Source organism: Rhamphochromis sp. 'chilingali', assembly GCF_963969265.1.
Source record: "Rhamphochromis sp. 'chilingali' genome assembly, chromosome: 4".
NCBI classification, from domain to species: domain Eukaryota; kingdom Metazoa; phylum Chordata; class Actinopteri; order Cichliformes; family Cichlidae; genus Rhamphochromis; species Rhamphochromis sp. 'chilingali'.
The window spans coordinates 7,485,272-7,510,865 of NC_137948.1; the positions used below are offsets into that span (position 1 = coordinate 7,485,272).

The window sequence follows — 25,594 nt, forward strand, 5'->3', positions numbered from 1 at the left end:
TTTCATCCTGAAAATTTCTATTTCTTGCATTTATTTGGTGGCCTACCAAAAAGGCAAAGCTTCTTAAGAGAATGAGAGCAGGACTAAAAGGAAAAAATCAAAAGATAATAGAAGGATACATCAGAAATGACTTGTTCACAGCCACTCTTAAAATGTTGCCTCAAGTGGTAAAGGGTTTAAGAAAAGTTTTGCAGAGTATAGTTTTAAAAAGTACCTTTAATCATTGTGTAAGATCTTGGTGTCATGTCCTTACACAAACAAACTCGAAAATAAAATGGACTTATACTGGCTCAGCGGCTGTACCTCTATGCATTATGTTAGAGCAGTGGTTGTCAGGTGAAAAATATGATGTGAAACTAAGGAGAGTCAATTTTTTTTTTTATGGTTTTTTTTTTTTTACTAAACAAAGAAGGATCTGTTATTGTTATTGTGCTAATGATGCGTACCCTTTTTGTTGCAAGAACTAACCTTTTTCAACTTGTAAAGAGGGGCACATCAAAGCTTGGAAACAGTTTTAGAGAGGTGGTTATTGAAATAATACTGTAATTAAATTGTCTCTTTTTTCCCCTTATTGAACTCACCCATTTAGGCATTTTTCCTCCGTGGGGGTCATGGTGGTGGAATTGCAGAACCAGAACAGTTACCACCACCGACAATCCCACAATCATCATGGTGCTAGCAAAATACTGAGCTGAAGAAGAATACGAACAAATCAGTATATTGCAATTTCAATAAAGGACACATGGCTTGTTAGTAGATATTGTAGTCTGTTACTGAATGATTTATTTATTTAAATATATAAGTGAAATGGTCATTTTAAAATTATTAGATTAGAAAGCATCATCACTGTCACCAAGTAAGGTAGCTGGTTGATTATTCAGTGAAGAAATGATCCCTGTCAACAAATCTAAGGTCATAACACCCCAGGGGCGGTTAAGAGGATGACTAACATCTTTTTTGTTAATGTAAAATGTAGCCAAAAGACATAACAGCCTTGGAGGCACTGGAAGACACACAGGGACATAAAAATGCATATCCTTTCCATGTAGGAAAGCATGTTTTTCAAACACATTCTGATGCAGCTGTGATGTCAGCGATTAAGTAGAAAGGCGGGCTAATGAAATTATACGTTTCCGTGTCACAATATAATTGGAATTGTATGATAACCTCTGATAGTAAATGTCAAAGACATTTTTGTCTTTTATCTATTATCTCTGATATACAGTATCTGTAGTGTGTTAAACATCTACTCTAAAAGGCGTGTTTTCTCTTGGCTTTGTTTTACATCACTGAGCTGCCAGATGATGCAGGGCAGCAGCCCTATCTGCAGCTTCTCCTCCCTTCTTAAAGTCTGCTGCCTTGTCTTCCCCTGTCTGCATCAGTATGGTCTTATGCAACACAACTGTTTATCTCCTACGCTGAATATAATCTTCACATACTGCATCAGCAAGCAAACACCCACCCCACACTCTTTAGAACCCGCCCACAGCCACAACATATCAGTCCATCTGTGCAAAGAATGTTTTCTGCTACAGACTGCCCTGTGATGTGAGTATGAGGCATAACGATCTATTTTGACACTCTAACCTATTGTAGCCAACTGTCTCCTGGGTAAATTATTCTTTTCATCCAGCAACTTTCCATGGTTTTCTCTCTGAACAGTAAATTGAGAAAATAAAATCTCCATACTGACCCACTACCCTCACTGTGGCACTTTATACCTTTTCCACCTTTTGGGCAAGTCATGATATATTATAATTTTCTTACCTATTTATTGTAAAAACAATTCCATCAATTAAAAATAAACTAAAAATAGCACACATTTTAGCTCTTGGATGTTTGAAAATGGAAATATTAGATTGTGATTTAAATAACATTTTCTAGTGTTGGCATCCATAACCAATTTAGAATCACCAATTAACATCCATGTCTTTAGGTGGACACCAGAGTACAGTCTCTATGCACTACTGTGTAAATGGACTTGGTTAACTGATTATCAACAATTGCAATTGCTTCTATTAAAGCAGAAGTTTTAGCAGTTGACTCAGCAAATGAAGTGGTATGATAAGACCCTAAAAGAACTCCCCATAAACCTTGCAAAGAAGATTTCTTCACAATTATTTTAGAGACTAGTGAAGTCATATAGAAAACCAATCAGTGCTTCAAGTTATTGCTGCTAAATGTTGTTCTACAAGCCACTGAATCGAGGGATGTGCATACTCAGACTGCATAGGTTCCTGTGAAAACCTTCACAATTCACAATTGCTTTAATGTTGTTTTTAAACCAACAATTAAATAATTACCAATAAAAGCATTACGAGGAGCTGAATATTGTCTTACCAATTAGAGGAACTGAGTCTGAAGTGGCAGGCATGATCTCTGCTACCAGTAACATGAACACTGTCAGAGACAGCAGTACCGTTATGCCTAAAAAGGGCAGACACACATTAGATACATTATTTCATCAAACATCTCTATTGCTGTTAAATTGTGACTTGAGAGAACTCAAAATAAATGCAGCTGGTTGTCTTCAAAACAGGTGACAAAAGCTATGAATTTATTTTTGGAATATTTACTATCTTATCCACCGTCAAAGGAGCACTGTCTCATTTCTATTTAGTGCAGCCCTGTCTCACGGAATGGCATTTTGAAACAAGCTGGCATTTTCAGGTCCACATGATTATCTTTGCTGCGTTAACAGTGGTGCTTTTGTTCATCTGCTAAGGAACAGAATTCAAAGCAAATGCTTATTCAAAGCAATAATGTCAGCGCTAGCATAAAGCAAAGACAAATAAATGGGTAAGCAATTGCAGTCTGGTGGGCAGAGATGACCAAAGTAGGGGAGAAAGGCACATTTTTGTCTACATGTATGAATATAATCATGAATCATTGTCCCTCTGCGTGAAACTGTGTATCTGTGTCTTTGTGTGCAAGGATGGCCTGATGTGTATGTGATCCTCTGTACCCAGTGAGATCTTTTCTCCAGAGTCAGCAGGGAGCAGAAAGACCAACAGTGCCAGACCAGAGATGAGCACACAGGGGATGAGCAGGTTTAAGCCATAATAAAGAGTCCTGCGGCGCATAGTGACTGTGAACGTCACATCGGGGTAGGGCTCCTTGCAGCAGTCATAATACAGCTCATTACGCTTTGCTGGTACACCTGGGAGACATATTAAGGGGTAAAAAGGTGTCAGTTTAGAGGTCAAAAACACAGAATTATGAAATAATGGTCCAGTTCTTTCTTCTGCTTGACTGAATATTTTTTTATAAACAGTAAAATAAGCCAATAATGCACATTTCTTCATACTTCATGTATGGCCTTGTTAACAAAAAGGCATTAGTTAAAATGTAAATAAATACAGGCAAAATACTTGTAGAAGTATAATGTTTTACATTTTATGGAAAGCCAACTTGTACTTTTTATAGAAGATGTTGGAAACTTATGAATATGATAATAGTACTTTTTTCTTCTTCTTTCAATTTCTGTATTTCATAAATTTGTAGACTTTAACCAATCAGATTAATATTATTTTGTCCAGACTGGAATTTAGTTAATCATGTTGGGAAGCAGCTTGCTTTGAAAAAAACAAAAACAAAAGAAAATCAACTTGTGCCTAATAATCTCAAATCCATTCCACCTGTTTGTTTAGCAGGAAGTTATAATCAGTATAAAGAATTGCTCATACAGTAGAGACTGAAATAGAAGTTGCAAGTTCATGGCTTTAAAATGACAGCCATTTGTTGAGAGCAGTAATTGGCTTTTGAATCTGTTTGCTGACCAGCTGGCCATCTTTTCATCCTGTTATTGGAATTTGTTTGATCAAAACCAGCTTGATAACTTTCAAATATAAACTATTAAAATTTATGAATACTTCCACATCTATTTTACAGACAAACAACAGTTCCTGTTCCTTACAGCATATTTGAAAGGCACCTTTTGTACACAGTACTAGTTCAACGTATCAAAACAAGTAAGGGTAGACAAAAAATTAAATGAAAACAGTAAAATGACATTAAAAAGCAGTCACTAAAGTTTATTTTATGTTCAAGTTCATTTCATGGTGACTAAAAAGTGAAAATATAGAATATATATCTGAACAGTAACTCTGTTTTTGTAAAAAACAAATAAACAAAAACTAAAAGGAGCGTGTATTTATCTTTAGCTGTAATTTAAATAGTTTCAAATAAAATTATCTTTGGAGATTGTGGAAAGTTAGCTGTAGCTGCAATGCATTGTGCCATGATCATTGGTTGTATTATATGCCGAGCAAGAGTAAAGGACTGCCACAAAATGTTAAAACCTGCAAATGTTAGTAAATGCTTCAGATTACCCAGCTACATCTCCAAAAAGCAGTCATCTGCCATGTTCAACACTATAGTTTTATCTTTGTTGTTGGCATAGATATATTTTGATTTTTAAAAGGTCAGTAACAGAAATCAACATCACATTGGCCTGGCCATAGTCAGAAAAACTACAAGTACAAGAACAATTGTATAGCTAAATGATCAGTAACAATAGCAGATCTATTTCATATGTATAATCATTTTAAGGTGGAATGCAGACAATGTTAGCTTGTCCTCTGGATTAATATCATCAATCAAGGACCTCTGTGTGAGTATGTGTGACTGCCAGGCAGTCATGTGTAGCTTACAATCAACAATCAGTGATGAATAAAAGTCAACCCACAAGAGTGCTGCCTGTGTATGGTTTACCCAGCATTATACACCTCTAATAGCAATTAATTGATTGTGAAAATGACACAATCAACAATACAGTCAAAATGCACAACTTTTTTCAAGTCAGTAACAGAAAACACTTGATATTATCACTGCGTGTGTGAGCCTTACTTCCTATAGGAATTCAGTTTAAATTGATTGCTCGGATTCAATTTCATTTCATTTAAAACTCTTGTCACCCGCTTGCCGAAGAGAAATAGCCTTTGTTAGTTTCTATTAATTTGATGGATTGTAGACCTGCAGATGCATTTACCAGATCTTGTGTGTGTGTGTGTGTGTGTGTGTGTGTGTGTGTGTGTGTGTGTGTGTGTGTGTGTGTGTGTGTGTGTGTGTGTGTGCGCGTGTGCGTGCGCTCACTTGTATGGGGTCATGTCCTCCATTCCCTTTAGGGACTTTAACCTGACAGAACACTAACCCATGGGAACGTGTGTCACCCTAGAGACTTAAAAGTGCAGTCCCAAAGGGTCCAGACTGCTTTTTGGGGATAAGAGTTGGTTTTAGGGTAAAGGTTATAAATAGGTGAAGGGTGGGGGTGAGGCATTCAGTTGTGATAGTTCAGATTAGGTTAATGGGCTCAGGAATGGCTTAATTTAATGAGTTACCCCCTGAGACAGTGAAACAATGCGTGTCTGCTTGCTTTTGAGTGTGTGTTTGCACTCTTGCATGAACATGGGCATGTTCTAAGGCACCAGGACAGTGTGTGTTCTTGGCCAGCTAGCTGCCTGGCTGTGCCTGAATTAAGTGAACCATCCCTAGGCCAGCTGTCACCACACACACTCACAACCCCCCATCTATTCCCCCAGCCAGCTGGGTGCACCAACTCTGTGTGTTAGTCAGTTTGTGTCTGGAAATTATTCCATTGGCCTCCGATTAACACCCAAACCTTATTTCCATATGGAGACACAAGCAGTGGAATATATACGGTAAAAATATTGATAGGATGAGGGATAAAGTTAGGAGGATGATTTTAAACGGCACTTTGATGGGCAACTTTCCATGTTTTTTGATATGCTTTATCCATTTGAGTCATCAACCCTAACCCTAACTGTAGGCAAAATGCTGGAGTCATTTCCTAGATGCTTCTGAAAGGCTTGAAGGTATGAACTGAGAGAGTTCTTTTTAACTACTTCTGATGGATTTTATTTTTAGCTTTGCTAGCCTACCTGTTGTGATCAGTATTTGAAATTAGCATCACCTGTATTGTACAGAAATGCTGTCAGAAACAGAATTTGTTGAAGATTTATTTAGTACTATAGTAAATAGAAGCTGCATTATTCACACCATCTAAAGACCCCTTCGTTGTGGACTGATTGACTAAGAGAGTGGCATCTTACAAAGAAAGAAACACAGCTGAAACACCTGCTGTGTGTGACACTGATTGGATGTTTCACATAGTTAATGCTGAATCTCAGTGAGAGTCTTATCAGGGTCTTTCTTATTCAGCATCTATGCATGACATTTTGTTTTCGTTCTTACCAACAAGGTCCCACTCCCCATTGGGTATATATGTAGAGACATCGACTTCCATCATCTGGAGATCCAGCAACCAACCATTGTGGGTCCAGGAACCAAATTTCAGGTCACACTTCTGAATATCAAACGGGAACCACCGAACGTCGATGTAGCAGGTACTCTTCAAGATACCTGCAGATAAATTACTTTTAGAAACCAATCAGTTTTTTTATGTAAATATTTATTTTTAAAATAATAAAAAGTTACTTCTACATGACAATTTTTACTTAAACATACTTTAAATAAATGCTTCTCTGATACTAAAATCTAGTATATTCCAAGCCATTTATTATAGGCACTGATATCCTTTTAGAATACAAATAAACATCAGCTTTGCGATTCAAAAAATACTGATCTAGAAACAGATCAAGAGCTTTAGTTAGTGTTATATCAAACATTAGATGGGGTGGGGGGGGGGAGTATTTGAGTTCAGTGGCCATGGCATCTTTGCTGATGCCAGGCAGGGTAGTTTGAGTGAGTCTGAAATTGCTGATCTCCTGAGATTTTCACCAGAACAATCTCCAGAGTTTACAAAAATTGCTCAGTGAGCAGCAGTTCTGCAAACAGAAAAGTGCATGTAAAAGACTAAAAGAGAATGGTGACACTAGTTAAAGCTGACAGAAAGATGATGGTAAGCCCTTTAGAAAGCATAATAAATGGAAGACCATGACGCGCTCTTCTCCTGTCAGCCAAGAAGACAATGCTGAGGCTAGAGCTAGCTTGTGTTAATAATCCAAGTTGGTTGTAGTGGTATAACAGTTTTCTCTGCAAACTTGAACTTGTATGTCTGCATGCTATAGTCTGAATATTTTTGCTGACCATATATTTCTTATACCCATAATTTACCATCTTCCAATGGCTGTTGCAGTAAAACAATGCAAGACAGCAATCCAATTCTGTCTTTGTGAACAAGAAAGTGAGTTCAGTGATCTTCCATGGCCCCCCGAGTCACTAGATCTATATCAAATGGAAAAACTTTGGTATGTGGAGGAAGTGGAAACAGTCTCTAATGTTCAGTGATTGTAAAATGACATTGTCTTGGGAATCTGAATAGAGATTGTTCACCAGAACAGTGAGGTGAGAATGAGAAGGGTGTTGATGGCAGTGATAACAGTAATGATGATGTTGAGATAATGATGTCCCTAAGATGATGACAATTTGGATTTAGCATGTTGGGAGTAGTGTGGGACGGTAGTGTAAGAATATAGAAATATCTGGGATGTCTCACCTGGTGGAATGTACTGACAAGCTCCTGAAGCATTGACCAGCACATTTGTATGGAACGTGGCATCAAACCTCTCATCAGCACTATAGGGGGACAAGAGTAGTTAAATGGGGCATTTTATCATAACAATTAAATGGAAGAGAAAAACACACAGAAAGAAGAGAATAGAAGTTATTAAGCTGAGTCAGAGTCAACTACAAAAGTAAAGATAGACAAAAAAACATCAAGTGGTAAATGAAGGTGACAGAAGGCAGAGACAAGGGGGATTAGTGAAGATCCAGACAGAGTGTGTTTAATTTTGCTCATCATGTTAAATAAACACGGTCGTCTGTTACCAAGACGTCCTTCAAGCAGACCAGGGATTATCTATTTCGCATGCTCAAAATCTCTGGAACACAAAAACTGATTAATGTTTCTTTCAGAGAGTAAAAATAACCAGAAGAGTATCTGAGAAGTCAGTTGAAGAATACTTTTGCTTTGTTAGGCTGATTTGATTGTGTCATGCTGAAATTGTATCTATTGAGCTTCTGACAACACACATGCTAATAATAAAGTCTTCTACACTGACAGTTTAATATACCAACAACTAATTAACATCTAACAGTCAAATTAAACCATGCCACTGTTAGATAGTGAGCTACCACTGACTCATATTATGTTGAGATTAGTATGTGACATTAACTTCATTCATTGTAGGTGTCTTAACAATTATGGTTGCAATGTGGGATAAAATTAACAATGCCCCAGTCATACAGCTCTACAGACTGGTCAGGACCCATCTGGGAACTGGCAGGTTGCAAGTGGATGATGGAGGTTGATGGAGGGTGTCACTAGGAAAACAGTTGCAGGTGCAGAGACTGGTCAATGACCAGTGGAATAACCATGGAAGTGACAGACTTGTGCAGCTAATCTCTCAGTTGTAGTAAAACTCAAGTGTTACTGTCCCTCAGCTAGTAGTTACCAAGTATTTGAGGTCAAACATGCAAAATCACAGGCAACTGTGAGTAATCAAAGCAATCACTATGACTTTTTGGTGAAGCATGTTCTTTGAAGCCAATTTCACTGTGCGAGCAACAGTGACCTCTATTCATTGTTGTAAAAGTAAGCATGTGAAAAATATAAAAAAGTGTAGCTTTTAATAAATTCTAGACTGAATCTGTGAGTGAATGTGAGTGCGAATGGTTGTCTGTGTCTCTATGTGTTAGCCCTGCGACAGACTGGCGACCTGTCCAGGGTGTACCCCGCCTCTCGCCCTATGACAGCTGGGATATGCTCCAGCGCCCCCCTCGACCCTGGAAAGGATAAGTGGAAGTGAATGGATGGGTAGGGATTAGCTTGAAAAAATCTGTTGACTCATTAAAACACATCTTGATTGAAATATACTTGTCAGATGTCAAAACTTGTCAATGAGGTCATCAAATGGAAAGAACTAAACTAAATTGCCAAGCATCTGAGTATGTTAGCACGGTCATCATGAGTAATTAGCATATAATTTTATCATTTAGCTCAAAGCCTCCTGTGTATAAGTATACCCTATCACGGTTGTAAACACTTTTGAGTTTTGTTTATGCTGGATAATGAGATGGAAAAGAAGGGGAAAAACTACCAAATGGACAAAGCATATGGACTGAAAACAGCCTCCTTGCAAAAGTAATGAACCGGTAAATGGCATACAATTATACCTATTTATCCATGTATTCATAACAAGTATAATATTTAATTCACATATTTCAGTATGCTGTGACCTCTTAAAAAGGAAAACTGAATGAGGTGCACTGGCAACTCAATATATCTCATTTTAAAGGATGAATGAATGTTAATGCAACTCAGACAACAGTTCAAACCGCACTGTTATTTTCCATTAGTAAATATTTACTGCTTGTAGCATGAGACTATATGCAACTGGAGAGTGAGGAACATTTAAACAACATTTCAAATTCTTCTGACAAGCTTTTTGCTTTGTGGGTGGAGTATAGATTTTAGTAAAGTTTTTGGGACTGAATCCAGAAGACGTGTAACAGGACAAAGCTTTAATGGATGCAGATTTATAATGCTACATCCATAATTTATATCTAATCATTTATTTCACTTAAAGGGTGGAAGACAGAGACTGTGAGAATATTTCAGAGTAGCTCTCATCCATTGCCTAGAATAAATGATCTTAGCATTTAGCCTTGTAATGGTATCTGGAATACATCTACCTCACATGGACAAATTAAAGCATTAAAAATTGAAATAAAAACATTTCATTTTTCATTTACTAAACCCTCTCTCAAAATGCCAATATAAATGTTTAATATGAAAGACAATGACTTGAATAATGTACAGCACACAGAGACCCAGGCATTAATGATTCCTTGATGTATAACTTTAACCGCATTTAATTAGATCACATATTAATAAAAGATCACATGAAAACTACAATATGTCTTAAATCCCAATTGACTTTTTATTGAGTTTTTTCTTAATGGGATTCTTCAAAAACTTTACTTTATAGCAATAAATAATTCCAAAAGTGTAATATCCCAGTATTAAAAGTGAAAAAGAAAATGTATAAATCATAAATGGAAGTAAAGTATTACTTAAATTAAATTGGTCATTACTGCACTGTAACTTTAAATATGTTTCTCACATAGCAGTATAGAATATGAAGTCTGGTTTCAATAGTCAGTGGAGAAATGCAATGACACGGTCTGGACTGACATATCATTCTTGTCAAACACTGTTGTAGTGTGTGTCAGCAATTTATCTTTTAGATAACTAGCTATAATATAAAAAAGTAATGCTTCTTTACAGATAAATGGTCTATACTATTTACATGGGAAAAGTAGAAAGCTTAGTCTTTTTGTATTCAAGCTTTCCAGATATCTATAAATGATGAAATATTCAAATCCATGTCTTTGACAGAGAGGAATTGTCATTGTATTCATATTTTATTCATGTGAGGAGATTATTGATTTGTTTATGTGCTGACACAAGCAAATACAAAATTACAACTGTCCCTACTTTCTGGACCTAGTGTTCAAAAATTCTTGACTAAGTCAAAGTCACTAACTTTCTTTAGAAAAAAGAAACAGAAAAAGACTATCCAGGATACAAAAAGTGGTACATTAAAATGCACATTCTCTGAAATAATATCAAAGTCAATCCACTGATCTTTGTCCTAAGGTGTTGTTGTATGAACTACCTTATGATCAAACAGTATCTGATACAAGTCCTGAGCCAGGAATCCTTAATGTCCCACTCAGAGACTCCAATAAGATGAAATTCTTTGAACTGGTTTTTGCTTCATAAGCATAAAAAAATAATCACCCTTTTTGAGAAGTGCAGCTGCATAGGGTTTACCCTTTTTGTTCTCTCAGATAAAAGTCCAACTAAACACCTCTACACCAGTAGAAGGAATATGATCATTGGTATCTTTTCACTTCCTATACTGTCTGCTGCGTCTTCCCCACCAGAGAGGAGACATTCTACATTGCCAGTCAGACTTCATAGTCCCAGACTTACCTTGAGGGTTGAACATGAGCATGGTTGACCTGGGCTTAGACTTTGTAAATCTTAGGGGCTGATGTGAGGCTGATGGGACCAAAGCAAAGATGCTTGATCCAGGTTTTACTCTGACCAGGGTCAGATGAAAGAAAGGTCAAGTGAAGTGTCAACCATGGCTAAAGACTTGGAACTTGTAGCATTTCTGAATATCCACAATCCAGAATATAATCTACTAGAAATGTGCACTTGCATTAGAGTCCACCACTTGGGAAGGAGCGCACTTTACGCTGCCATCATCATCATGCTGTCTGTGATAAAATAAATAAATAAGAATTTATTTTTTGCACAAAGGGCTGAATGGTCTGAAGATTGACTTAAGGTCTATGTATACCATCCATCCATCCATCTTCATCTGCTTTATCCAAGGCCGGGTCGCGGGGGCAGCAGCCTAAGCAGAGAGGCCCAGACCTCCCTCTCCCCAGCCATCTCCTCCAGCTTATCCGGGGGAACACCAAGGCGTTCCCAGGCCAGCTGAGAGATATAATCTCTCCAGCGTGTCCTGGGTCTGCCCCGGGGCCTTCTCCCGGCGGGACATGCCCGGAACACCTCACCCAGGAGGCATCCTTGTCAGATGCCCGAACCACCTCAGCTGGCTCCAGTGTATACCATTGTAGCTTATTGTCAGCTGGCCCAACAGTCCTGATTCCCATGGCTTTCATGTTGTGTTTAAGGGGCATAGTAGTAAAGACAGTAAACATTTGTGACACAAAGTGGGCAGATCCTGACCTAAAAGTATCTTAATTTTGAAAAGATCATTTGATGTGATTCCTTCTGGGAGTGAAGGATACCAATAATTGACATCTGACAAGTTGGTAAATACATTAGATTGTTCCCTATGCAACCAAAACCTGCAATGCCCATTACCTACTAACCCTTAGCAGTGAAGTGGTAAATCTCTCTGACATGGGGGATAGAGGTTTAATGTCGAGATTTGGTGTGGGTGGAATGAGGGTGGTCCTGTCACTTTGAATTTAAAAAAAAATGTGTGCTAAAGCCTTGCCACTGCACTGACCTAGTTTCCCATTAGGGATTTGTAAAACTACATCTTCTCATAATTTTAATCTCCTCTCATGCTTGCTTTCTTGATTCATAAAAATAAGAGTAAATGATTTTACTCCAGATTTATGTTGAATCCATGAAGAATGTCATTTACAATCTAGGTCTCTGTCAGGAGCATATTGATTATTATCAGTTATCCCTACTGTAAGCCGCTTAATGTTCTGTATCATCCCTTGTAGACACCCAGAGCTCTTGCTTCCATCCCTCTTTCTCACTCATTCTCTCTCACTCTGTCAGGGTTCCTGGGTCGGTGACCCAGTGTTTTCAGTTCACACTCACTGTTTATCTACTGCCTGTTCCACTTCCTGTTTTATTGTGTTAGCCTTGGTCTGTGTGTATTATGTTCAATCCTCTTCCCATTATCATTAGTTCATTATGTTCAGCTGTGTACTCACCGGTCCCTCATTATCATCATTATCACCAGTCTGTGTATTTAAGCCCTCTGTTCTACCCATTCAGTGTCGGGTCATTGATGATGTTGTTTCTGTCGTGTGTTCCGTCCAGTCAGTCAGTTAGCCAGCCAGTCTACCAGTCCGCTAAGTCCAGCCAGCCAGCCATCCATCCTATCATCTGTTGTCTACATATTCAATAAACCTCGTTCTGCACCACGAGTCCTGCATGTGGGTCATCCCTTCCTCGCCTCCGCACACGAGCCCTGACAGAATGACCCGCCCCGTGCCAAGAAGACACGCTTTTGACCCAGCGGACTCGGACCTCTACGAGCGGCAGGAGCTAGCGCTCTCCTTGTGGGCTGAAAAACTCAAGGAGAGACAGCGGCTCTTCGCGGAGCGAGAGCACGTCTTCGAGGGCACTCGCTTGGCTCTGGGCGGGCCTCGGAGACGCCGCGTTCCCCCACCTGCTGCCTCACCTGCACCGGAGCATCTGCCGCGGAGAGTGGACGTTTCACGCCGCGCTTCGGCCGCTCCCTCTCTCGCCACTCCGCTCCACGCTCACACATCACCTGCCTCATTCACCGGACCTTCAACCTCGCCACGGCACAGCGGCTCCGTCTTCCACCTCGGCTCAACAGAGGCTCCCGTGCCAGAGGCTCGGACGTGTACCCCGCCCGCTTCCTCCTCCCGGAGAAATCGGCGCACACGCCGCCATAAAACGGACCACTTTCAGCCACTCCCGATGGTGAGCTCCAGTGACTGTTTTTCGCACTCACCATCTGATTATTCACTCAAAACGCACAATAACCCCATCTCTGATTCGTGGGATGTTTCCCTCCTGGAAGATTCTGTGGACTGGGAAGATTTGTTCTGCTCTGCTCTCCCAAAGACTGTAAATAGTGGTGGCAGGAAAACCAGAACAATCCCCAATAAACCTGCTAACATCACACACCCAGTCATTATCTCCACTCCCGTCAGTCAGTCTACCCCCACACCAGTGCCAGCTCCCAGGAGGAGGGCAGCTGCGACCCAGTCTACCGCCACACCCGCTTCGGTTTCTCGAGTGGGGGTGACTGGTGTCCAGCCACCTCCCGTGCCTGTCCCAGCACCTAGGCTGAGGACGGCCAGGATCCAGTCTGACCCCCCTAGAGACTCAGCTGAGGCTCTCCAGCCAGTGCCCTCACGCTCTGGAGGCACGGAAGAGCTAATCAGTCCACCACTTCATCCACCTCCTGACCCAGCCTTTCACGCACTAGCTTTATCCCTGGTTAGGCTGGCTGAAGTGTCCCCTGCTCAGGCACCGGCCTTACTAGCTCAGGCTGTAGCTTTATCTCCCTCATTAGCTCAGTCTGTAGCCCAGCCATTAGCCACACCAACCTCAGCTCCGTCGTCAGCCTCACCTGCTGTTCAGCTTCCAGCCCCGTCAGTTCACTCACCTGCTCTCCAGTCCGCTCCTGTCCAGTCACCCGTAGCCCAGTCGCCTCCTGTCCAGTCACCCGTAGCCCAGTCGCCTCCTGTCCAGTCACCAGTAGTCCAGTCGCCCGTCCACCAACCTGTTCAGTACCCAGAGCCTGCTGTGAGCTACCCTGCTGCCCAGCCAGGGGTTTCCGCACCCGCTGGCCCGGCCGCTCCTCAGCCAGGGGTTTCCGCACCCGCTGGCCCGGCCGCTCCTCAGCCAGGGGTTTCCGCACCCGCTGGCCCTGTCCTGTGTGTGCCAGGGGCTCCAGTGCCCACTGGTTCTGAGACCGTTTTCGCTGGAGGGCCCGAGGAGCCCGTCCGGCAACCTTCCTCGTCAGCTGGGGGTTCAGGAGAACCGCACCAGCCTCATGCCTCGTCAGCTGGAGGGCCCGAGGAGCCCGTCCGGCAACCTTCCTCGTCAGCTGGGGGTTCAGGAGAACCGCACCAGCCTCATGCCTCGTCGGCTGGAGGGCTCGAGGAGCCCGTCCGGCAACCTTCCTCGTCAGCTGGGGGTTCAGGAGAACCGCACCAGCCTCATGCCTCGTCGGCTGGAGGGCCCGAGGAGCCCGTCCGGCAACCTTCTTCGTCAACTGGGGGTTCAGGGGAACCGCACCAGCCTCATGCCTCGCTGTCACCTAGCTCTGCTTCGTCCTCGTCTGGCCCGGCCTCGGAGCCTTCGTCCTCGTCTGGCCCGGCCTCGACTTTGGCTTTTATTTCGCCTGCTGCAGCTCCGGCCTGTGCTTCGCCTGATCCTGCCTCGTCTGGTCCTGTGCCCACCGGGCCATGGCCAGCACGCCTAAAACTGGAGAGCCGCCGCTGACTTCCGCGCGGCCGGCCCCCTGAACTGCTCCGTCTCCTTCGCCGCCGCTGCCTTCCGTGCGGCCGGCCCCCGGACCGCCTTCGCCTGAGTGGCCGCCGTTGCCTTCCGCACGGCCGGCCCCCGGACCGCCTTCGCCTGAGTGGCCGCCGTTGCCTTCCGCACGGCCGGCCTCCGGACCGCCTTCGCCTTCGCCTGACTGGCCGCCGTTGCCTTCCGCACTGCCGACCTCCCGAACTGTGTCCACGTCACCGCCGTTGCCTTCCGCACGGTCGGTCCACCGGAACAGTCTCGCCTCGGGCCACGTGGCCGCCCACCCGAACTGTCTCTGTGTGGCCTCCGTCCCTCTGTCCTGGGCCCCCTCCGCCCGCCCTGTTCTGGTTCTTTTTCGTTTGGCCGTCGGGTGCCGGCCTTTGAAGGGGGGGTCCTGTCAGGGTTCCTGGGTCGGTGACCCAGTGTTTTCAGTTCACACTCACTGTTTATCTACTGCCTGTTCCACTTCCTGTTTTATTGTGTTAGCCTTGGTCTGTGTGTATTATGTTCAATCCTCTTCCCATTATCATTAGTTCATTATGTTCAGCTGTGTACTCACCGGTCCCTCATTATCATCATTATCACCAGTCTGTGTATTTAAGCCCTCTGTTCTACCCATTCAGTGTCGGGTCATTGATGATGTTGTTTCTGTCGTGTGTTCCGTCCAGTCAGTCAGTTAGCCAGCCAGTCTACCAGTCCGCTAAGTCCAGCCAGCCATCCATCCTATCATCTGTTGTCTACATATTCAATAAACCTCGTTCTGCACCACGAGTCCTGCATGTGGGTCATCCCTTCCTCGCCTCCGCACACGAGCCCTGACACACTCAGTCATAGGTAAGCTGTAAATCTGTCACTATCTCTCCCTTATGAAAGAATATTTAATCAACTTAAAGAAGCTGAAACAGAAACATCAGGAGTCAAATCTACCTCTATCTTGTGTCCTGTTGTCTTTTTCCCATCGCAAGTCTACTTCTTTGTAAGCAAGAAGCAGTGTATTGCTGCAAGGAGTTAAGTGAAGCGCTGATGCCCTGTTTAATATCATCTGTTTTGACAGGTTAATAATGATCCACAATTACATAGCTGTCTGTTTTAGTCACATAAACTGGAGCACTATATAAATACCACTTCAGCGTTTCCTCAAGTGGCCTTGCCTTGCACATTTCTTTGATTAATGTTTAGCAAGTGGACATCCTTAAGTAAGAACTAGAACTGTCTTCCACTTTGCAGTTTAAACTGTAACGATTACTTACTATGGCCAATAAAATAAATAAATAAAAAAATAAAAAAAAAACCTTCCTAAAATTGTCTATGTTGTTGCAACTCCTAAGATATTTTACTGCAATTTTCAAAGGAATTTTAAGTGTTTCAAGACACCTACCAAATTCTTCTCTGAAGTGAATATTATTTCACTATTTATTGACTTTATTTATTTATCTATTTTTCTCAGCAAATGCTTGTAGACAAAATCATGATTGATGTGCCCCACAGAGGCACACTGGGTGTTGCTGTTGATTTTTATTATGTCACAGCTGTTTTGCAAAAGGGTAAATGTTCTGTGTTATTTGTTTACTGTGTAGGCAGCTGTCAGTATATGTTATAAAAGTCTAAAATCAGGTTATGTTTGAGGACAACACTGGTGCCACAGAAAAGGTCAAAATGCAAAGGACTCTGGAAAATGATCAAGTCAGTCACTGGCAGTAATGTGAGGTGCTTGAATTCTTCTTAAATCTGACCAGATCTAGACGACATTGTGAAAGCAGCCCAAGCGCTTTGTATTTCTTCAATCTAGCCAAGCAGGACAATGAGCACAGGAGCCTCATGTCCAGCCAAATATGCTGAAAGAAAAGAGGTTCTGTTCTATTGACCTCTGTATCAGAGAAGCCAGTGAGCCAGTGTTCAAGAGACAGATTATTTCCCCTTTGTGCTATTAAAGCCCAATTCTTTGATAAAGGAAGAAATGAGCGTGTTCAGATGGATGTTTCCAAGAGCCTGTGGTTCATTATTGAATTGAACCTCATCTACAACCACGGTGACAGGGCCTAAAACATGGAATTAAGAGAAGAGAAGAATTCTCCAAATAAATAAAGGTAGTACAGAATATAGCTTAAATTCTCTCTATTCTTCTGAAGCTTGAATCGTTATTAGTTTTCAAACTAGCCAAAGCACTGGCAATTTTACCCACTTGGCACAGTGCTTTCAGTAGTCAGAGTCCTATGCTGTTACTGGAAACAGATGCAAAGCCTAAAAGGAGTTATGGTTTATTCCCCAAAGAGGGAATTGGCTCGATCATTTAATTAAATGATACTGTAAGCAGAGTGATATTTCATCTATAGAATCTTTCATTCTGCTGTGTTTTTGGATACACAGATACATGGCAATGTAGTGTAGTGTTGTGTCCATTCACAAAAGAAAGCATATTTTTCTACATAGAAGAAGAATGGCGAAAGAGAGAAAATGTAAAAACCAAAATATATAATGAAATCTAATGAAAAATTAAATGGTAAAAATCAATTTGAGGAAACAGTGTTGATTATTCTAGTGGGCAGTATGATGTAATTAACAGCAAAGTGGAGGTTTTGTAATGTGGGTTGCCTGTCCTTATCATTTGCTTAAAGTCAGTACACTTTATTAAATACCCACTCTAATTCACTACACTTTACCATGTGAACAATTTTAAATACAAAATGGTGAAATACCAAGAACTGTGTAAGTTGTCATGCCCATGGACTGCAAATTATATAATGGGTAAATTTAGCAACTATTGCCTGAGAAACTACGTTTGAAAAGACATTATGAAATGTTTTACTTAATTTGGTCTGAAATAGTTTGTAAGCTTTTTATATTACTGTTGTAGCCAATTAATTGATGAATAAGTATTTTAACATGGTAAAATAAATTGCTAATTACCAAAATTGGACTAACAAATTCTAGTCATGATTATTGATTTGCTGTCATTTCAAAATTGTGTTTTTTACCCTTCACATTGACATTTTAGCCAGAAGATGGCTTTCAAGTTTTGGCTTCTGCAAGCTCCAAAACAACCCGTTCTCACTCCCAAAGCGTAACATTTTACGCTAGGTGACAAATCGTCACCATATTACGTTTTCGGCTACCCACCACGTTCCTAAATGACGACCTCGGAAAAAGAGGAAATATGAGAACCGTCTGGACTGAACCTACACATGTTCGCTCTTATTCTTCAAATCGCTTAGAAACACGCTATTTAACATCATTAAAGTCCTGGTTAAGGTCAGGAATAAGGTTATGGTCAGGGCCAGGGATAAGGTTAGGTTTAGGGCTGGAATACAGGGCTGGAACGTCTACTCCCGCGGGAGCGTCATTGCACTGGATTCCAGCCATAACCCGCCGCGTACCATAAGAACGCCGAAGGTCTCCTTTCGCGTTCCTCAGGAACGCCGCGGGACGTGACAAAACGTCGACATGTTACGCCTCGGGAGTGAGAACGCTCTGTCCAAAAACACAATTTTCTTTTCTCAGTCCTTTATGACTGATAATGGAAAAAGTATATATCAAATTGTATTCAGTTTTAAGTTGTCAAAAGTCAGAATAGTTTTTTGTTTGTTTGTTTGTTTGTTTGTTAAAGAAGATTTTTTTCTGTTTCCGGTTGAAATAGTTAAAAGCCATTTGAGCAAGGCATGTTCTTCTAATGGTATTAGAAGATCTATATATTAACTTATAGTTGGATCTGCTAGATGAGCATGGTTCTAATCAGTAAAATAAATGAACAAATGTTACTGGAAAGCAATGAAGTGACCCAATCACTAGCCTGATAAGACCAACTCAAAAAGATGAGAATGTAACATACCTGTTGTACAGAAGAATATCTGGGACCCACACTAGATTTGAAGGGAAACGGAGATTCTGAACCCCAGGGTAGCTGTCTGGGTTCCATGAGAGGTAAATGTCTGTCCAATGCTGAAAACAAAGTGTCAAATTAGAAAAAATTATGTAAGGCAATGGAAAAGTGGAGGGTCAACAAAAGTGACATGTGAAGGAAACTTTTTCCCACCCTATATATTCGTGGTACAGTTGCATATATATCACATCACTGGTATTTCATAGCATTTTTTACTGAAACTATATCCATGCATATTATTGCTTTACCCTTGAATGACCAAAAGTATCAGAAACTGCAGTAGGAAGAAATCCACTGATAAGCTGGAATTTCCATCTGTTTTATGTGCATTGATATTAATTTATGTTTCACATGGTATTTGAATCCTCATCTCAACTGATCTGAAAAGTTTGGTGATTAACCAAGAATAGTTATTGTAGATAGATTTTCTATAGCAGATCCTAGAGGATGAGGGTGTACAGGATGTTGGAGCCAAGTCCAGGCCAATATTTTACTCAGTTACATCATGCCATATTTAAGTATTTGTCATGATCTTTAAGTTTTTATTATAATCTTGATCATTTTAGGTTATAATGTAATATGCTGTGCTCCATAAATTAATCCTGCTTTGTTAGTCTGTTGTTGTTGTAAAGTGTTGGTAGATGTCGTAAAGGGGGTGTGTATTTGGCCCGCATGCGGAGGGGTGTGGGTAAAAGGTTAGGTAAGCAAGCAGGACGTGGAGCAACAGTTTTCTGATCGTCGCCGTTTTAATGTTATCTTTTGTTGTAACACAAAGGGAATATAAACGGAGCTCCCACCAGAGGCATTTGTTTTGTACCTTTCGATTTGTAAGGAAAATAAATGTTTTGCACCTTCTTTCCTTCGCCTCGTTTTTTGCTATCGGAAGGCATCCAAGAGACTTAACAAGAGCACGAGTCAGAAACTTTACGTTCTGCAGAAGCGGCAAAGAAGGACCGAAGGTTGTCGCTATAATACAGAATTCTACTTTCCACTCAAACATTTTGAATATGATATTCAAAATGTTTGCTATGGATTTTTTTTTCTTTGTCAAATCACTGTAAAACTACCACAAGATTTTTAAGTACTTCTAGTAAAGTGTTGCTGTATTAGATACTCCTCTGTTTGCAGATAAGAAGCTTTTTAAGTCCTTAACAAGAGGACAGCTTCAACCCATTAGAAGTCAAATATTTCCTCTTCACACAGACTAATACAGCTGTTGGCTCTTCTACTTTGTCTCTAACTCTGATAATGAAGCTTGGCACAGAAACGTTGCCAGGCCAGCAGTTGTTGGCACTAACCATGTGCAGTCCCATTTGAGCCTGCCAGTATTCAGCTAACTGAACACAGCATCAAAGGGTTCAAAAACACAAAGAGTGAGTGTGATATGTGTTGCTTCTGTGCTTATTTTCATTACTTGTAATGCACAGCATGATGATATATGATCCACAGTGGTATAAATACTGGCATTCATCCTGGCATCTAAACGTATGCTAGTATTATGCTTTTTTCTAAATCTGTGTGCAAGCACACGTGTTACCCAGATTAACCACAATATTGAGCATGTCTTTACAATACAATTCACTGTTTGGAAATCTAGTTGTCAGGGTATTCATGTGGACAGACCATTCACCCAAACATTACATGGCAAGCACATTTACTCACGGCGAAGGTGGTTACAGGATAAAGTGCTTCGCCATTATAAAAAAATCGGCTTAGGAGTGGCTTGACCAAGTGTATTCAGACTTAATAAAATCCATAAATTAGTCTGTCACACCCAGTCCATTGAGGTCTTGTCCCACTACTTGCAGCAATCAAAGAATCTGCTGCTAACATCCGAGTGACAGACACTACAAGACATAGTTTTTCCATGCTCCAATGAGTTGGATGTGTTTTTGCTGCATGAAAGCTATATGGTGTGTATATAAATATATGGTGGAGGCATTCAATTGCTGAAAGCACAGGGCAAATTCCTCATGTACCAACAAAAATCCCCAGAGCTAAAGTAGCAACAGTATATTTGGGATCATCTGTTTGTGTGTATGTATATGTGCATGCATGTATTTTTATAGTGTTTTTTTTCTTCCACTTAAAAGGTTTAGTCCTTGTGACTGTCAGCATGTTTCCACACCATCTGTCAGTTAAATATACAATAGAAAATGATTTCAAAGATATTCCATCCATCTCAAATGGGCCTGCTGCATATGTCTGCACTCACGCAGCTAATGACTTAATCACTACACTTGTCATCTGTGGGCCTTGGCGGTTTGGTGCTTCTTTTCATGTTCATTGGCTGGAAACACACAACTAACAGCCAACAGAACTAATCACAGCTCACTAACTTTGTAGTCTGTCAGGAACAGATGAGGAGGACTGAAAGCTATGTAAGGTAACAGCTGTCTAAGAATAGGTATGGAGTTGCATAACATAAATTCAAGACAGCATCTGTCACGGCGAGTGAGGTGAGCCGTGTGGAGGCGAAGGAGGATCCAAACGCAGGCAGTCGTGAAGGTGTGAAGGTGGTTTATTGAGCATGAAAGTAAATACAAACGGCAAAGGGAGCTATGACTAACTAGACTGGGAACAAACTAACTACAGAACACGAACCTGAACATGAGCAGAAACACTTAGCGGTTGACAGCAGGGAAACACACAGATGACGCAGGGTGGAATACACAGACGGACCAGCAACTACAATGACGGCAGACATGACTTAAATACACGGAGAATCACAGGGGAATTACACACAGGTGGTGGACACAGCTGGGAATGATCACAAGACGAGACAAAGGTAAAACTGAACACACTCACATGAGACGCAGACCATCACAATAAAACAGGAACAAGAAACCATCACACTAAGACACAAACTCGACAGAGAGACAGACAGACAATGGCACATGGAGCTAGACAAATACTAAGCAGACACAACCGAAGAACAAATCCTAAACACCACAGAAACATGAAACTCAAATAATAAACATCATCATCATCAACACTACAAGAGAACAAGAAAACAATCCCTGATGCAAACTAAAACATAATAAAACTCAAACTACTGGGTCCAACGGACCCAGAACCGTGACAGTACCCCCCCCCCCCCCCCCCAAAGGGCTGGCTCCCGACAGCCCCAAACAAAAAAGCACAAAGCACCAAGCCAGGGCGGGTGGAGGGGGTCCAGGAAGGAGGGTCTGAAACAAAAACAAGGAGCACAAGAGACCAGAATAAACCAAAAACAGGCCAACACAAAACAAGACCATACACGAGTCCACAGTAAAGTCCGGGGGCCGACAACACAAGAGCCGAAACAGTTCAGGGGGCCGACCCTGCACACAGCAACGGCGGCGACAGGCAAACAGTTCTGGAGGCCGACCGTGCGTGCAGCAACGGCGGCGAGGAAGCAGGTCCGGGGGCCGACCGTGCGGACGCAACGGTGGCGCGAAAGCAGTTCTGGAGGCCGACCGCGCACACGGCAACGGCGGGCAAACAGTTCCGGAGGCCGACCACGTGGAAGGCAGTGGCGGCCACCGAGCAGGTCCGGAGGACGGCCGCGATGCCAGCGGCGGCGACGAACACCTTCCGGAGGCCGTCCCCGAAGGCCATGATGCCATCTCAGAGGCCCGGAAAACGGCCGGCAGAGGCGAGGCGGAACGGGTCGAGCTGGCACCGACGGCGGCGTGGCAACCACAGGACCAGACGAGGCAGGACCAGACGAGGCAGGACCAGACGAGGCAGACGAGGACGAAGCAGACGAGGACGAAGCAGACGAGGACGAAGCAGACGAGGACGAAGCAGACGAGGACGAAGCAGAGGCTGGACCAGGCGAAGACGAAGCAGAGGCTGGACCAGGCGAAGACGAAGCAGAGGCTGGACCAGGCGAAGATGATGAAGACGGCAGCGGGACGGCTGCGGAACCTGACGGCAGCGGGACGGCTGCGGAACCTGACGGCGGTGATGCTGCAGAAGGTGATGTGGAGATGTGCTGGGTGGGCTCCACGGGCCCCCCAGCAGACGAGGCTTGAGGCTGGCTGGGTTCTCCTAAACCCCCAGCAGACGACACTTGAGGCTGGCTGGGTTCTCCTAAACCCCCAGCAGACGACACTTGAGGCTGGACGGGCTCCTCAGGCCCTCCAGGGAAAGCAGTCTCTGAAGCAGCAGGTACGGAGACCTCTGCCAGTGTGGACACTGGCTGGGACTGAGCAGCACCGTGGCTAGACTCAGGCAGCAACAGTGGGATACAGTCCTCAGAGGGCTGGAAGTGTTCCCCAATACACTCAGCAGAGGACTGAGGCGGACGGGTGAACTCACTTGAGCTCTTAGGGGGTGCTGAGAGCCGAGACTGTTCAGGTGAGTTCTCCGGTGAGGCTGCTGGTGCTGGTGTCTTGACCTCTAGGGGTCCAGAGTTGGCTGGTGACTGACACCCAGCCTCTGGGGAGGCCCTAGAGGGAGCAACTGCCTCTGAGATGGCCAGCTTAAATGAACCAGCAAAAGTTTGTGTGGAGTGTGTTCCCTGCTTGTAATGAGGCTGTGAGGATAAAGGCTGGGTAAATGAGTGGACAGGCTGCTGAACTGGTGGCAACTGAGCTACAGGTAGCAAAGTAGTAACAGGTGGTGGAGTGGCTGGCTGAACTGATAAGGCTGATGACTCTCTTGCCAACTGAGCTATTGACTGGGCTATGGACTGTAACATGGTGTCTACTGGGTCTGACTGTGACTGTGATGGAGGTGATGAGTGAGTGGCTGACTGAGTTAGCGACTGCTGGGAAGCTAACCGAGCTACCGGCTGAGCAGCTGACTCAACGAACACAGCCCCGGTATAAACAGTCATATGAACTGGTGAAACAGACAGAGCGTCTTTTCCACTCACCACAGCCGGCAGTTCTGAAGTCCTATTCTCCAGCTGTGGGGCGACGCGCCGACGGCGCGATCGTCGCTTCCTCCCGGGCAAAACCTCCGGCGGGCCGGGCAAAACCTCCGGCGTCCAGCTGGGTTGGGAAGCGATAGCGGCTGGTGGGTGTAGGTGAAGTTCGTGAAGGATGAAGTCTTGCGCGAGTGGGTGTAGTGAGTCCAATAGCCAGGGATAATCCGTGAGCAGCTGTTGCAGTCTGGCTTCCAGAACGTGGAGGAATGCTTCTCCCTCATGCTCTAGCCACAGGTTGATTATTTGTGAAGCGGAGTTCGTGATGAGGTCCCGAAGCTCCGTGGGTGGGGTGAATGCCGCTGGATCCATATCTGGCTGGTCCGTACTGTCACGGCGAGTGAGGTGAGCCGTGTGGAGGCAATGAAGGAGGATCCAAACGCAGGCAGTCGTGAAGGTGTGAAGGTGGTTTATTGAGCATGAAAGTAAATACAAACGGCAAAGGGAGCTATGACTAACTAGACTGGGAACAAACTAACTACAGAACACGAACCTGAGCAGAAACACTTAGCGGTTGACAGCAGGGAAACACACAGATGACGCAGGGTGGAATACACAGACGGACCAGCAACTACAATGACGGCAGACATGACTTAAATACACGGAGAATCACAGGGGAATTACACACAGGTGGTGGACACAGCTGGGAATGATCACAAGACGAGACAAAGGTAAAACTAAACACACTCACATGAGACGCAGACCATCACAATAAAACAGGAACAAGAAACCATCACACTAAGACAAACTTGACAGAGAGACAGACAGACAATGGCACATGGAGCTAGACAAATACTAAGCAGACACAACCGAAGAACAAATCCTAAACACCACAGAAACATGAAACTCAAATAATAAACATCATCATCATCAACACTACAAGAGAACAAGAAAACAATCCCTGATGCAAACTAAAACATAATAAAACTCAAACTACTGGGTCCAACGGACCCAGAACCGTGACAGCATCACTAATTTGAGAGTATGAAAGGCTGATTTTTTTTCTTCAAATTCATATATGACACATGTGAGTCAACTGCAAATCCAAAGAGGTAACAGAGGTAATTGAAAATGTAGCACTAATCTGATTTTCGTTATTTGCAAGGGTGAATTGATTTTATTTGCACTGCAATGGCCATATTACTATATAAATATTCTACAAAATGTTGGTTTCATAATCAATGGATTGTTAACAATAACACAATTTCAGATACACTATTTTTATTTGTTTATTTGTTTTTTATTTTCAGTGCTGAGTATTTCAGTCACATCTGAATGTAGAACAATCATTGACTGATAAACCTGTAATCCCAAACTTGTCCTTTCTTTGACTGTCTGGCTGACTTTGTATGAGCTGGTTAATGTAAATCTTAGGTCTCTCTCAAAAATTGCAATGTCTGCAAAGCCCCCTTGAGCCACTGAACCATAGTAGATGCCAGTATTAAAGAGGAGGCTTCCTGAATAATTGATTTATTCAACTTGTAAGGTAGGCAGCAGCCAACTCAACGTGACGGCTGTGACATACTTAATGGGATCTTCTGAGTGTGGCTGTTCTTATAATGAGACTGTTGTACCTACCTGGTTTGATGTAACACTTTTCCTAGAGCTACTAAACGCTGCAATCCATATTTTTTATGCTATTTACTTCTTTGCCAGTTTCTATTCTGATATAGAAATTCTATTTAAGTGGATAAGAGATAGGAATTTGTCTGACAACAGCATAGCAACCACACACAGGTTTTGGTGGACTGTGTTGAAGCAATGCAAAGTTTTTAAAGAAATTATGAAAGTAGTGCTTGGAAATATATGCAAACAAAATTACCACAGATAGTGTGGCATTTGCTGCAACCTGCAACCTAAGTCAACAGTCTAATCCATGTTTCCCTTCACACATACAGTCATGCAATGTTTTGACTGGACTGCATAGAGTAATGTGAAAACAAAGTACACCCTTACTGCTTACATGGGAATTAAAAGACAGGTGCTACTTATCAAATAGATTTGAACAGTTTTAGCAGTT

At 42.6% G+C, this 25,594-nt stretch overlaps 1 protein-coding gene across 1 annotated transcript in view; it reads right to left on the minus strand.

The window, feature by feature from the left end:
- LOC308395417 (neuronal acetylcholine receptor subunit alpha-7-like) overlaps positions 1 to 25,594 on the minus strand; it is a 49,699-nt gene that overhangs the window by 6,113 nt on the left and 17,992 nt on the right. The window contains exons 4-9 of the mRNA XM_080880268.1: positions 18,609 to 18,718; positions 7,478 to 7,557; positions 6,214 to 6,381; positions 2,966 to 3,160; positions 2,341 to 2,427; positions 582 to 691 (exon numbers count right to left, since the gene is read on the minus strand). Coding sequence (XP_080736394.1) covers positions 582 to 691; positions 2,341 to 2,427; positions 2,966 to 3,160; positions 6,214 to 6,381; positions 7,478 to 7,557; positions 18,609 to 18,718 — 750 coding nt within the window. The remainder of the gene's footprint in view (positions 1 to 581; positions 692 to 2,340; positions 2,428 to 2,965; positions 3,161 to 6,213; positions 6,382 to 7,477; positions 7,558 to 18,608; positions 18,719 to 25,594) is intronic.